The 14,963-nt window shown below is 39.4% G+C and overlaps 5 protein-coding genes across 5 annotated transcripts; 3 read left to right on the forward strand and 2 right to left on the reverse strand.

The window, feature by feature from the left end:
* Window positions 1-598: 598 nt before the first annotated feature.
* PCOAH_00022250 (Hypoxanthine phosphoribosyltransferase) lies at window positions 599-1,913 on the forward strand (the record flags this gene model as incomplete). Its single annotated transcript, XM_020059032.1, has 3 exons — window positions 599-706; window positions 998-1,091; window positions 1,225-1,913. 3 exons carry the CDS (start codon window positions 690-692, stop codon window positions 1,813-1,815), a joined length of 702 nt encoding a protein of 233 aa, XP_019914559.1.
* Window positions 1,914-3,838: 1,925 nt separating this feature from the next.
* On the forward strand, window positions 3,839-5,232 carry PCOAH_00022260 (Uncharacterized protein; the record flags this gene model as incomplete). The annotated part of the gene is made up of 2 exons (XM_020059033.1): window positions 3,839-4,478; window positions 4,706-5,232. 2 exons carry the CDS (start codon window positions 4,271-4,273, stop codon window positions 5,077-5,079), a joined length of 582 nt encoding a protein of 193 aa, XP_019914597.1.
* Window positions 5,233-5,837: 605 nt separating this feature from the next.
* Window positions 5,838-7,043, reverse strand: PCOAH_00022270 (Uncharacterized protein; the record flags this gene model as incomplete). The annotated part of the gene is made up of 2 exons (XM_020059034.1): window positions 5,838-6,071; window positions 6,413-7,043. 2 exons carry the CDS (start codon window positions 7,022-7,024, stop codon window positions 5,838-5,840), a joined length of 846 nt encoding a protein of 281 aa, XP_019914301.1.
* A 1,444-nt stretch (window positions 7,044-8,487) lies between these two features.
* On the forward strand, window positions 8,488-9,741 carry PCOAH_00022280 (Uncharacterized protein; the record flags this gene model as incomplete). Its single annotated transcript, XM_020059035.1, has 1 exon — window positions 8,488-9,741. One exon carries the CDS (start codon window positions 8,488-8,490, stop codon window positions 9,739-9,741), a length of 1,254 nt encoding a protein of 417 aa, XP_019914370.1.
* A 1,442-nt stretch (window positions 9,742-11,183) lies between these two features.
* On the reverse strand, window positions 11,184-14,836 carry PCOAH_00022290 (Uncharacterized protein; the record flags this gene model as incomplete). Its single annotated transcript, XM_020059036.1, has 9 exons — window positions 11,184-11,616; window positions 11,857-11,957; window positions 12,083-12,166; window positions 12,280-12,317; window positions 12,422-12,483; window positions 12,576-12,686; window positions 12,853-12,913; window positions 13,096-13,237; window positions 13,373-14,836. 9 exons carry the CDS (start codon window positions 14,834-14,836, stop codon window positions 11,184-11,186), a joined length of 2,496 nt encoding a protein of 831 aa, XP_019914483.1.
* Window positions 14,837-14,963: the final 127 nt, after the last annotated feature.

Below are 14,963 nucleotides of genomic sequence, written 5' to 3' on the forward strand. Positions count from 1 at the left end.
ACTGCTGCGCTCATCCATTTAATTAACATACACGTGAAAGGGACATTTCGGAGTTATGCAATTTCACCGCATTGGCACGTCGCGATTTAGCTGAAACGACCGAAGAAGGTATAGAAGGCCTTTCCCCCTCAAGGCGATAAATAATAACGGCAATAATACAGTATGCTAGGTAGGATGATTTTTGCCAATCCTCATATGCCTTACTATACTTATAAATGCGTGGTTTATATCGTGCACATATATCACGGCGAAAAATATAAAATACAGGAACTGAAGGTGAACTACAGGGATGACTTAAATTACTCCGTTTTTTCTCTCTTAAAAAAAAAAAAAAGCAAATTTATTTAAATTTAAAGAAATTTTTTTTTTATTTTTTTGCATTTTAAGAACTTCAAAAAAAAAAAAAACATGCACGTACATACAAACGTACAAACTACAAACATGCGTACTAAAAACGTACATAATATGCTTATCAGCTAAGTTAAATAATTTCTACGTTTCACGAAGAAACATAATTTTCGCATTAAACTTAAGGCATACAGATACCTTACGACATTTTTTATCAAGTCGTTTAGAAGAATTTACTCTCTTCAAAAGAGAAAATATCACCCCTGTTTGTGAAGCTTTTTATAGCAGCGGCATTTAGGTCCTCTCGCTTTCTTCCACTCAACGGCGAAAAATTAAAGACAATGAAGATCCCAAATAAGTAAAGGAAAAAAAAAAAAACTCAAATGTGAGGACTACTTCACTATGTTCATATGTTAAGTTTGTTTGTTTGTTTATTTTTCCTTCGTACAATGTTAAGGATGAAGGGAAGGAATAATTCATGTGTATATACACAGTAGCACATGTGGAATTGTATTCTGTAGTGTGGCCTCCACACAAATATGTGTTCTTGCAAAGCTGCCCCTGTGAGGATACGGTCGCCATAGTGGAAGGAGGGACCCCCCTATTTGTACATGCCCCCGCAAAATATGAACATTTTCCCCCTTTGTAGTCCCGGAGCAGGCGAAAACGCCCTCGAGCCAATCTACATTAAGGACGACGATGGATATGACCTTGACACATTTTTAATCCCCGATCACTACAAGGTAAAAGAATAATTTTGATGCAATATCCCAATCGGTGTGAGCCCAATGCGTGTCTCTCGAAAATGTTATTTGCGCCCCAATGTGCTGCGTATGTGTACACTTCAGCATATATGTGTATTACCCCTCCCCGCAGAACTACCTCACGAAGGTGCTAATCCCCAATGGAGTTTTAAGGAACCGAATAGAGAAGCTCGCATTTGACATAAAAAGAGTTTACAGGAATGAGGAATTTCACATTATCTGCTTACTGAAAGGATCAAGGGGGTTCTTCAGTGCGTTGCTGAAATATCTGAACAGGATTCACAACTACAGCTCGACTGAGTCACCAAAGCATTTATATGTGGAACATTATGTACGTGTTAAGTCTTACTGTAACGACCAATCCTTAGACCGTATCGAAATTGTGAGCGAAGATTTATCCTGCCTAAAGGGTAAACACGTCTTAATTGTAGAAGATATTATTGACACAGGAAAAACCTTGTCAAAGTTTTGTGATTATTTAAAAAAGTTTGAAGTTAAAACAATTGCCATTACATGTTTGTTCATTAAAAGAACTCCTCTTTGGAACGGCTTTAAGGCTGACTTTGTTGGTTTTTCAATTCCAGACTCCTTCGTCGTTGGCTACAGCTTAGATTACAATGAGAAATTTAGAGACCTAGACCATTTGTGCTTGGTGAATGAAGAAGGCATAAATAAATTCCGCACTACCCCTCCTAGTGCATGAACCAAGTTTGTAGGAGGAAATAATGCGCCATTCGCAGGACGACTATGTGAGAGATTTTGCACAGCCCTTCGTGAAATGGGCATTCGGACATGCGGTTCTGCGTTTCGGGTCACACGCGCACCTCCAACTTTATGGCGAAGCATATGTCAACTAAGATGTGTAATGGGGAAATATTCTGAACCCCTTTTTCCCTCCACCCTTTCCATCAGTTTTTAACGAGTCATATATCAAACGGCTGGCATAATTGCAGCACAATTTATAAATTCACCCCCCCCGAAAAAAAAAAAAAAAAAAAAAAAAAAATGACAAAAAAGTGGTACCATGAAAGTGCTACTTTATTCCACGTAAAATTAAAGTTGGCTTTCCAAACCGAGGCGAACGTTTCATTTGCGAAGATGTTCGCGTCGCAAATGTGTCTTCTGGCTTTTAACTAAACAACGTGGCACACATATTTTTATTTTTATTTTCCTCTCACTTGATCAGCTCCATGTGAGCTGCGTGTGTTCCTCTACACTTATATGAACCGTGAACCGTGAACCGTGAACCTGCTCACTGGTGGAAGAAGAAATGAAGAGAACGCTTTTTAATTTATAACTTCCCCGTTTTTCATTCCGCGACGTATGCTCTATTTATTTTACCCTTTGCACCTGCATGGCTGTTTCCCCCTTTCCTGCGTCTATATTTTAAAACATACTTGAATTAGACGGTCACAAAATTAAGCTTTATGTGCAGCAAAGAACACCATTTAAGTAGCGTATGGCAGGGTTGTGAAGGTGCCCATTAGAGGATGTTTTCAACTTTGTCCCTTTTAATTCCTATCCTGTGCTGTCCTTTTTTTTTTTTTTTTTTTTTCCTAATTGAAAATAACGACATGGAATAAAGGTATAAAAAGAAAAGGGGCGTTGCGTTAATGTGTAAGCCACTCCATTTTGAAGGAGTCCTCCGAAATGTTGTGCCAACCATCGCAAAGGACGCAAAGGTGTTGTTAGCAGAAATGTTCAGGTTTGAATATTTGCCCCTGCTCATTTGTGCGGTTAAAAATTGGTAATGTTCGTCCGATCAGCATTTTCAGGGAAGTTCTCCTCCACTTTGCATTTTATGTGCATGTTGCAAAAGGGCAATCAATTCTTACAATAAGGATTATTTTTTTTAAAACAATCTCCGTTTAAATTTGCGTTGGGACGTACTTTTACAAACATATGTAAGTTTCACTAAGTTGTGTGAAGAGGTACACTAAAAAGGAACGTCGCTAATGGGGACACGCGTCTTGCAGATCCTTGCAAAAATGTGCGTCCCGTTAAATTTGTTCCAACGGTGGGCCAAGTTTATTCCTCCCTCCGATGCAGCAAGGGGGCGTGGCTGCCAATAAGGAAAATATTCCCGAGAGTAAAAATATCCTGCGCTCCAAAAGCGGTTTAGAAATCCAAACTTAAGTTTACTTGAAAGGCCTACAGAATAGTCAAAAGAAACTCGCCAAAATTGCACTTCCCCAAGGTGTGAGGCGACAAAAGGAGGATATGCAGCACTGGCCAAATTTTGTTGCAACTGCTGAAAGGGTGTAAGTAGCAGTAGCCATGTACGCATATTCCATGCGGGCAGAACACACATGTAGCTCCATAGATAAATAGTGCGAATATTTTTATATATACTTATATATGCACGGTGCGGGACGTTTTACTGCCCCAAATTTGAAAATAAAAGGGAAGAAGCAATCTCTACGCGTAAACGAAGGGAAACACCGCGTCACACCGATCGTCAACATTCGGTACGCCATACAAGGGGCACTCAAAAAAGAAATTGTCGGGGGAAAGAATTAAATATAGCAAATGCGTACATGATAATATTGCTCATGTAGCTGTTTGGAAAAATGTTCATACGACGTGTATTTCGCCTTGCAGTTTCCCTTGAACTGATTTTTTTTTTTTTTTTTACCTGTTTGATTAATGGAGCCAAATTGGCAAACATGGGAAGTTGCGTTTTGTGAAATATAAGAAATGTACGAGCGGCGCGAATACACAATTTTACAGAATAAAAAAAAAAAAAAATCAGGTTCTTTTAAGCGGCCAATTAATATTTCCTTTTTTCTCTTTTTTTGGAAAGTTCGATACATTTTAATGTATGGAAAATATGCGTTTCTTTAAGCTGGCCAGACGTTTACCCATTTAACGAGGTACATCGATCAACTGGAGCATTGCGCGTGGGCCATCATAATATAAGCAACCCCTTACAGGCGTACGTATGCATATACACACGATCGTTAGCTGCTGTCACAGGCTAATCACGAAACGGGAAATTCGCGAAGCGTAGGTAGTCCCTGTGTACAAAGAGCTCTCTGTACATATATACACACTTGGACATACGTATATGCGTACATACGTGTAACTGCTTTATTGCGGTGAGCAGTTCCATATAATGAATTGAGAAGGCCCCTTCACAAACATGCACACGGAGAAAAATGTCGCTGCACAAGGAAATCTGTAAATACATTGCACGATCAAGCTCGAAGCCGCTGCAGAAATTGGAGTTTGAACCGACCAAACGGAAAACCGGGGCCTTGTCTCAGATTTTCAGGAAAGTCTTTTTTCCCTACTACTTTAAATTTATCCGAGCTCCCTATGAAAGGTGGCAATTTTGTGCCATGACCAAATTTCTGAGGGAACACGGTAAGGCCTCATGGCGCTAAGTTGTGCCATTATGTTAGGAATGACGCGTTATGGTTTGCAACACGATGAGCAGATAGAATGGCCCTTCATCTGTGAGGCACACCGGATATACTTTGCACACACGATAGGCGCAAATAACGTATGCTGTCCAAACCGTAATGGTAGCGTTTATTTATTAATCATCATTTATATTTATATATTTTCTTTTTTACGTGCACCCCTCGCAGGACTCATGTACGACGACATGTACAGTGACAAAGACCCCGTCATCGAAAGAGCCATATCTCTTCTCCCTAAGGATATTCAAATAAAGCGTTACAGGAGAATGTTAAGAGGAACACACATTAATTTTTTAAGACTTTACTTGCACCCCTCAGAACAGAACTATGACCCCTACATTCCCTACCTTGCCCCATATATAGAAGAGGCAAAATTCCAGCTTCAAGAGGAGGAAGAGTTACTGGGTTATCATCCCTACGATAGGAGATTGTATACTGGTGGACAAACTGGTTTTGGTGACATAGAGCCAGGAATGCATTTCCTCGTTTCGATTCCGAACCTTTACGGAGCGGCCATACCGCACAGTCTTAAGAAGAAGTAGAGGAAGGGCAGGTCATACCCCTGCCCCCTATATGTTATCTGTTAATGCTTACGTGGTGATTTGCTAAGCGGTCCATACGGGCTAATAACTCAGTGGGCGGTTTCTCCACGCATGCGTAGTGGGCATCATCCGCAAAGACGTCACCACGAGGAAACGCATGAAACAGACATCAAAAAAAAAAAAGTGATTGCCTTAATTTGAATAAATCCGCAGCGCCCTTATATATATATATATATATCATCATAAGGGATTTTAAAAATTTTACTTTTTTTTTTTTTTTTTTTTTTCAAAATAAAAAATTTAAACAAACTGTGTGGGAGGGTATCTTTACACATAGTTTAGTTTCACAGGAAAACATGTAACGTTATCATGTTACCGTGTAACAACGGCGGTATGTACCAACATTACAATTGGTGAAATTTTTTTTTTCAAAAAAGAGAAAACAAAAATGGTTATTGTTTATTCAAATGTGGAACTCACCAAATGGTGTTCTTCCCAAATTGACAAAAAAAAAAAAAAAAAAAAAAAAAAAAAAAAAAATATTCCCGACTGACAAAAACATGTGCAGTTTCACAGCAGCGCTGCTAGAAGGTGAGCGTTTTTTAAAGATGCGTAAGGTGCTGTTATGTGAGGCTTGCAAATGATTAAGCGGGAAAAGTGGCAATGAAGTAACAAAAGGGAGGGGAAAAAACCTAGCGCTAAAAGCCTAAATGGAGGGAACTTGCCCTTCTTTCGTCACCAACCACGGTCAATGCAAACTATTTATCCTGGACGTAGATCAATTTGTTCATCTTCGAATTTAGGACAATCATTGTCATGGTTAATTTTTCGAGCGAAAAAAATATATTTTGGCATTCCGAAGTGATGTCCTTTATGTACACGTTTTTCGATTCCACCTTTATGTACTGAGACGACAATTTACTCTCGGGGATGAATTCCAGAATTTTCATAATATGTGAGCAGGCGATTTTGAGGAAGCTTGACGCTTTTTCCTGCAAAGGGGGGGGGAACAATTGAATACAGTTTGGGATATATGTGTAAACGTAAGTGGGTCGATTCGGGGGGTACGCATGGCAAAAAGGTATGCCAGTGTCACATTATCCAATAATGGATGTCTATTTGTTCGTGAGTTTTATTTTTCTACTCTCGCATAGTGTACATATACATACACGTGGGTCTACGGTTGGTCTGCTTTTTCCATGGCGCTCCCACGCTGTCTCATAGTGCCCCTATAAGACCCCCTTATAGGAAGTCCATTCTGTGCGTGCTAAAACGCTTCCATTTGGGGGAGGGTAATTTTACCAGCGCTTGACTGCCGAAGTGGAAAACTTACCAGTGAATTATTTGTGGACAGAATTTCATTTGTCAGTGTTTTATAGGAAGGAATAAAATGGCCATCTTTGTCATGGGTCCCATATTCTAACAAGTTCTCTTTATTAATTTTTTTTTCTACTGGTACGGGTTCATTTTTTGGGGGGTTATTACTTTGGGTATTATTCTGGGCGTTACTTTGGTCATTACTTTGGGCGTTACTTTGGTCATTACTTTGGTTATTGCTTTGGTTATTACTTTGGCTGTTACTTTGGCTGTTGCTTTGACTGTTACTTTGGTCATTCTTTTGCTCATTTGCGTTGTTTTCTTCGGTTTTTTTTTCATTTGCATTGCTATTCTCTTCATTCTTCTTTTCATTACCGTTGCTTTTTTCCTCGCTTGGTTTTTCATTTTTCGCGTTGTTGGCGTCATTTTCGTTGGCAGCCTTTTCCTCGTTCGGTGTCCTCAAAGACAGGAAGCTGTACTGGTCCATGTCGTCATTGTTCAATTTATTTTCTTGCATTGCGTTTCCATTTCGCTTTCGCTTGGAGTTTGCGAATTTTGATGCCCTTGTATTTTCCGCCCATATTTTGAATGAGCAGATTAGGAAAAGTAAAAGTAGTTTTCTCATCATCCTGGGGGGATCTCTGCGTTTAGGGGTAATGATGGCATATCTGTGCGAGGGTGTGGTGGCAGGCGCGCACGTAAGGGGAACATATAATATGCCTGCGCGTGCAATCGTGCAAGAATGCGTGTCCACTTGTCTGCTATGCTTTCCTTTTCTTTCCCAGTCGTTCTCACCTCTTAACCCGCACGACCGAGTGTCAGTCCCGTTGCACAATTTCAAGGGGGTACGCTTTGCGTTCGCGTTGCACGTCTATTTTCCTCTTTTGTCTAGGTGTTTGCACTGCATCAATTTGTTGTGCAAATATTTTTTTTTATGTAGAACTTTTTGCGATTCACTCTTTGTTTTTTCGAGAGAAATTTACATTTTAACAAATCCTTTTTGTTTTATTTTTTTTTTTGTTTTTTGCATCACTCATTTTGCACAACTTTTTGTGTCTTCACTTTTTTGTAATTGTAACGCGGCAGAGGGGAAAGGCAACCGAGTTACACATAATTTTTTTTTTTTTTTTGTCAACCTGCCCGTTCGCTTTGTTGCGTTTTTTTTTTTCATTTATTTGAAATGTTCCAACTAGACAATCTTCACACTGGAGCGCATGCTGTAGTATGCGTTTTAATAAATTAACAAAAAAAAGAAAAATGTGAATCTTTTAAAGTGCAACTGTTCCGTTGTGATATGTTTTTTTTTTTTTTTTTTTCTGGTGTGTATACTTGCCATTTTGTTGTTTCGTTCGACCAATCCTGTAAATCGGTGCATGTTTTTTTTTTTGACGTATGAGAGTCTGTTATGGTGGTATTCACCCTCCAGGGGTGTATCCTCCTGCAGGTGGAATGATGAAAATGCGAACTGGTTCTGAAACGCAACAATGAAATGTGGCAATGGCGCCATGAGGGGCATGTATGCGCGAGATAGGCAGGGGAACTCTCCGCGAATGACTTATCCAACGGGGTGAAGTGCCAAATGTGGCTCTCATTATTTCTACATCGCTGCAGAAAAAAAAAAAAAAAAAACGCTCCTTTGTTCAGGTGCAGTTGATCATACATTCGATTAGAATAATATTCGGGCGAAAGAAAGGGAGTTCATATTCCTTCTACATTTTGTGCACATGCATAAGTATGCGCCACGAGCGTTGTGGGGAAGAGATGAACAAATGCATACCACTTAGTAGCCGTTTCGACGTAGGAAGGTAAGAAACTGACATGGACCGTCCCCCCGTTTTGTTCACCCTTCGTTCGCGTAGAGGAAAAATACAACACACAGGTAGGGCAAATTAAGCATAGGACCATTCGACATGGTAAATTAACCAGTGCCTATTGCACACTGATTTGAGTGTACCAATATCTGCCGCACGAGAGTTGCATCTGAAATTTTTGACATCGCACGGAGGGGAAAGGGCGTCAGTAGGGGGGTACACACTACTCCACGGAACGACACACCAACTGTAACCTGCTAACTTCGAACCGCCTACCCCGATGAGCTGCATGAACAACTTCCAGAGGGTCCTGTACGCTTCGCGCTTCATGCGGGTGTTCGGGAAATTCAAGCGGGCACAGCTTAGAGAAAAGCCGCATAGAAAAATAGGCCCCTTCAGTAACCCTGTGAAAAGATTAGTAAGGTTGAAGGAGAAGGAAAGGCTGTTTTGCGAATTGGGGACGCCCCGAATGATTCCAAGAGCCAAAGGAGGCGGAAGGGAAAAAATCCTAGAAGTAATAAAAGCACCCAAGGTTAGTAAAGAAGTCCTAGATAGACGACTAGAATTCTTACTCTCCAATGAAAGTGTATACCAGCAAATGTACAACAAAATGTATAATGGGATTACTCCTTACCAGTGTGAGTTGTTCATGTGGGAAAGACAAATGAGAGACCTGAGGAAGATTTATAGGGCACAGTATTTGCACAAATTAAGTGAAGTCACGAAGGAAGAAAGAGAGAAACAAATAAAGTTGATTTTACAAACGAGGGAAGATAAAAGAAGACGTAGAGAATTAATAAGGGAAAGAGTACTGCAAGACAAGAAAAGAAAGGCCATCTTGAAGGATCGTTTATCTTTGGAAAAAAAAGTCACACAATCTATCCTATTTAAAAGGCAGTCAAATAGAAAAATGAATAATATTTATTGGCTAGCTAAACTGCAAAGGAAGAGTGAATACGTGGATGCCGATGATTTTAAGGAAAAAATGGAGAGAAGTGGTGCAGGCGATACAGGGGGGGGAAGTACTACACGGGGAGAATACAACACTCGTGGCAAACACGCTGGAAGTACCATTCGAATGGGAACCGCAGATGAAGACACCCTTTTCAATCGTAACATCTCTACAAGTGCTTTGTACAAAGATTTAGGATACGAAACAAGAGACGAAAAAAGTGAAAATACAAAAATTTTTAAAGTGGATAAGGTATACAGAAAATTACTAGAAGAGTCATTCGAGTTCTTAGACGAAGATGAAGAAAAATATGTACCCGTGAATCACGTAGAAAATGAGGAAAATGTAACCCATAAAGAAAGAGCGCATATTTTATACTCCTCCTTTACCGACGAGGAAAAGATCAAACTGTTGGACGATAAAATTGCAATACTTACGAAAAAAATTGAAGAACAATCGTACGCCAAAGGTCTGGACAACAACAACATTATGTTTTACATTCAGCTGCGGGATAAGTTGGAGGCGTCCAAACAGGCCTTCTTAGAAACGAACTACTTGAAAAAGGTGATAAAAGAGGAATAGGTAGGTCCGTGGCGGTGGTGCTCCTATTCCTACTGTTAGCTCAAAATGTCTGTAATGAGTTTTCTCTTCCTGAGGTATCCTATAAAGAATATCTCACCAAGTGGATGGCGCGCAAATCCGACACGACAAACATAAGCATCTGTTCACGCACAGATGTTGTTGCATACACCCGTTGTTGTAATGCCCTTCACCATTTTATGCGTTAAGACACTGCAAGGGGCAACTTTTTTACGAAGCCACGTAATTTTATCCCTTTTTTTAAGTAAAAGTGTGTACACACATATGCTGTTTTTTTTTTTTTTTTTAAAGCCAACTGTGCATCCCGCACGTAGTGGTGACAACACGATTTATTATTTTTTTTGCTCATTGGGAGAATTGCGCATTTGTAAAAAATGTACCGTTTTGCACGAGAAAAAAGCTGTGCAACTTGTACCCTTTAGAAGCCAATTCCATTTGGTTGTGGCGGAAGTGAATAAACACTAGGTAGTTATCATTTTTGCCCTTCTGTGAGGTGACATTTTTAGTAGCTTCGGATCCGAATTGGGGGAAATTCATTCCGTCGCTGTGTCTATTTGTTACTTGCGGGGGGGTTGCCCCAATTCGGGTGAGGATCGGTTATCCCCCTGTGTGTTTATGCTCCTTATCAGGGTGCTTACCCCTTCACCCTATGTAACGCTTCAAACTGCATGGCGCATCATCAAGAAGACATTAATTGCACAGGGTGGCAAAAATTTGGAGGTCCCCCCTTCTTATCCAATAATTAAGCAGTGTTGATAGTTGTCCCATTATGCATGAAAAAAATGATCTCTTTAAAATGATTTCCCAGCGTATTTAAAAATTAAAGAGAAAGCAAATTCTGTGAGCTACGGTCTGGGTGCACGTAATGCCTCCCACGAAAAAAAGCACACGCGGGTAATGCATACACACATATCAACACAATTGTTCAAAAAGGAGCAATTAATAACACGGAAATGTCCTCCAAACGGAGAAAAATTTATGCAACGAACAAACTTATGAGGAGGAAAAAAAAACAGAAAAAAAAATCATCAAACGGTTGGGCGTTACTTTTTTATAAGAAATTAAAAATGGTAAAAAAAAAAAAAAAAAAAAAAAAAAATGACACTGATATAGTTTTCAAAAGGGTAAATCAGACACACAAGCGGAACAGACAAAACAGCCACGGATGCGACGTGAACTTGAATGCTTAAAAGGTGGAAATATGGTGACATATGCGGCTGTTTAAAGGTGCAAAGAACAAACGAATTTGCATTGTGTCTGCGCTCATATAAATATTTTTATGCCCACTGATACGCATAAATTGGCCATTTATAAAAATAAAGGATTGACACTAATGAACAGTTATATGTTCGTCTGTATGCTTTGTGAGTTTAACCCATGGGCGGAAAATTGTACGTTTAAAATAAAAAAAAAAAAAAAAGGCCCTATTTTCTCTTCTTCTTTTTAGCTGTTTTGGTGCTTATCAAATCAATCAGATTGACGTGAACAGATCCGGAACCAATGGACAACATTTCTTCCTTCTTCTTCCCCATTTCTGATTTAACGTCACCCGCGTCGCTTTTCTGTTTGGCTATTTCAAGAAAACTTCTCTTTGGAATGTGGCAGACGTTCGGATCGGCTGCGTTGATCAATTCGGTGTTGTCCCAATTTACGGGGGGGTCATTTTTTGGACCACATTTTGGTCCCCCTTTTAGCCCATTATTTGTCCCCCCCGTTGTGTTATTTTCCCCAGGTTGATCATCCAAATTTACATTTGCGAAAAGCTGCTCTACAAACGCATGTTCGTTTTGTTTTACCAGCAAGTCGTCGTCCAGTTCCCCGTGCAGATATTTTTCTTCGTCCAACAAGTTTCGATACCTTCCAAAAGTGGCGTCATCAAAGGGTAAAAAAGAAAAAAAGGAGAAAGTTATGCAAAATGTAAAATATCTTGAAAATAGTTAGGCAGGTAGACACCGGCAGATGCCCGTTAGTATTCGAACATGCGTGTATTTAATTGTGCAAGTGTAGTATGGCATGTTTGTAACAGCACAGTTCGTCACCGGAACGCTGACGCTGCACATTCGAATATTTTTTTCCCCCTCCGTGTGGCTAGCCTACCTTAATATGCTGGAACTTATGTTGATGGTGTCGCTCTGTATGTTTATAGTGTTGCTGGGCAAATTCCAGTAGCGCTTCTCCTTCCTGTCTATTTCTTCCTCCTACAAGGTTTGCATAAGGGTGTAAAGTGCGATTTGCAAGGTGAAGATGGAGATGCATTTTCTTTTTATTTCTCTTTTCTGTCCACTTCGCTTCTTTTTTTCTCTTTTCCATTTTCGTTTATTACGGCTAGTAGTTTAAAGTATTTCTCCTCCTCCATTTTTTTTCTCAAAATAGAATGGTGCTTCTTCTTCCTCTCAGATATTTCCTTCTATAATGTGTAAGCATAAATTGAAAGAAGGAAATGTAAAAACAAAAAAAAAAAAAAAAAAAAAAAAAAAAAAAGTGGCATTTTCACTTTTGCTGCTTTTTCTTTATGCCTACCGAAAAATGCGTTTTGGTCCTTTCCGATAGGAGATCATCTGTGCAGGGAAAAAGAAAATGTGCAGTTTACACACACATGTGTGGGAAAAATGGGGCGGGTACACAAAATGGCGGTGTGTAAAAATGGGCCTCGTGAACTAACCTATGTTGAACGAAACGAACAGGACGTTAACGCCAAGCGGCAGGTGGGACAAAATGGCGTGCCTGGGGGGGAAACACAAAAATTCGTTAAAAAGGTGGGAATACAGAAAAAAAAGTTCATGGATATGCTTTTTCACTACATCCATCTGTGCTACCTTTTTCTGATTTTTTCATCCAACACGAAGGTCTCAATGTAGGTGATTTGCCTGTTGCAGAGAAACTTGGGCATCCTGTTCATGGAGTTGTCACACTCGAAAAAAAGTAAGCTGAGGGGTAGGTGGGGAAGTAAACATACCGATGGGGGTCAATCTAAGCTAGCCATTTTAACATGCATCATCACATGCAAGCGTTTGTACGGTAGGGACGTATATAGAATGAACTACACATTTGCAAATTTCGCATTTGCGCGTTACGCATGTGAGGAGGGAGTACTTCAAAATGAAGGGGTCCAGGAATATGCATTGCCCATCTATACACTGGTAGAAGTAGGTCTCTGCAGGGGGGGGATGAGAAAACAAGAAAATTAACAAATAAATAAACTTCACATGGTATATGCATAAATAGCTCAAGCACTTTAACTGGTTGTCACCAAATTGGTCATTGCTCTTTCGTTTACAAGCGTACACATATATGAGCAAATTTTTATTTTTATTTTATTTTCCTTTTTGTACGAACGGTTTAAATGCTTCACTTCCGGGGAACCTTCACCGGTGGGCTTCTCTGAACCGAGTGGACATTTCTCCTGTGGTGGGGATTTCTGGTTCTTGGCTAGCTCCGTTTCGATCTTCATTTCATTTTTTATTTGCTCAATGCTATCCTGTGTTGGGAAAAAGGAAGAAACAGATATACTAGTGAAACGCCTTTTGCGTGGCAACCAAATGAAGGTTTGACCATTTCACCCTTTTCCATATGATCAGTAAATGTGCAATTGGCGAAGGGAAAACAAACTTACGTAAACATCGTGGGCCAAATTGTCATAAAGGTAAAAGGAGTCAAAGGACCCCTCATCCATATACAGTTCAGGATTCACCTTTTCAATGGGGATATTTAAATACTCACTCATTTTTAACTTAATATTTTCTATGGCCTTCTGTATGACATTCTCGTCTGACGCGAACAAGTGCATTTTCTTATTCGTCAGAATGAAGTTAAAGATGTGGAGGTCTTTTATCCATATGGAGAGAGGATTGTATAAATAAAAAAGTTTTGAAAATTGAATTCCCAAATTGAGGTTTAATTTGGAAATTTTATTTGCGTGATTTTGACAAAAGGTACTTAAATTTTTATTCATATAATCTATATTAAGAATGTATTTATAATCGTTTGTTTTATTATTTTTGACAAAATTTTTATTTGTTACTTTAAAGGTGTTATTGAAATACAGTCTGTCCGATTTTAGGTGGATTTTTTTATCCTCTGTGTAGAGCAGACACATATTAATACTGTCATTGATTTTGTAATTTTTTACGTAGTGAAATTTGACTGCTCTTAGGTCATTTTCATTTATTATTTCAAAACAAATGGGACATTTTTTCCACATGTTTTTTTTTTCATCGATGAAATATTTTAAAATACAGAAAAAACAAAATATGTGTCTACATTTGGTAATTCTGGGCGAAATTATTTTGTCCTCCAAACATATAGGACATGTTAACGTTGTATTGTCAAAAACAATGTAGTCCACTTTTTCGATCTGTTCCCATTTTATATTCTCATCTGCGCTTTGTGTTAAGTAATTTTTTTCCTTCACATAATATCTGAAATTGCAATTTATATATTGATTTTTATTTTTTTTTATCACTGGGGGGTTATTACTTTTGGCTTTGTTAAATGTGGGAGGTACCCTCGTCGGTTTATACCTGTTATAATGAACTATGTAATTTACGTTGGTTCCCTTTTTGTTTTTTTTCCCTTTTTCCCCGAAGGGCTGTTTCTCCGTGATGGGGCTTTGCGCGCACCGGCACGGTTCATTGCAGGTGAGTGTAGAACAGTTTGCAGAGCTGCACCTTTCTATGTCACAATTTTGGGGTCCATCATTTTGGAGATACATCGCTTGACCGTCATTTAATTGGACATGGTTCTCCGTGAGGGGTTCTCCCTCCTCCAAGGGTACTTCTTCCCCTTGGGGCGAAACCCCGCCACTTTCCCCTACAGCGTCATCTTTTTTAACGGCTGGATTTTTCTGCCCCTTGTCATTCGGCTTAAGCATGGCAAAATATTCGTCTGATATACTTTCCTTGGCCAAGACGTAATCTTCTTGGTGATGATCTGGTTGGTGGGCCTGATGAATTTTAGCATAAAACTTCTTCTTGTGTGGTTCGTTTTGGCTGAAGAAGTGTTGGCTCGTGTGCTTTGCTTGTTCTTTTCTCTGGTTAACTAAGTTGCAAATTTTGAAATTTATCGCTTCATCGTCCATCCTGGAATTTAGCGGCACGTACACAGGTATAGCATGCGTGTGTGTATATACTTATGTTAGTAACCGCTTGTGTGTTTTTTCCTATTTATCTATATGTCTTTATTTGGGAAAACACGTTTCAAGGGGT

The sequence above is a fragment of the Plasmodium coatneyi genome, chromosome 8 (assembly GCF_001680005.1).
Source record: "Plasmodium coatneyi strain Hackeri chromosome 8, complete sequence".
NCBI classification, from domain to species: Eukaryota; Apicomplexa; class Aconoidasida; order Haemosporida; family Plasmodiidae; genus Plasmodium; species Plasmodium coatneyi.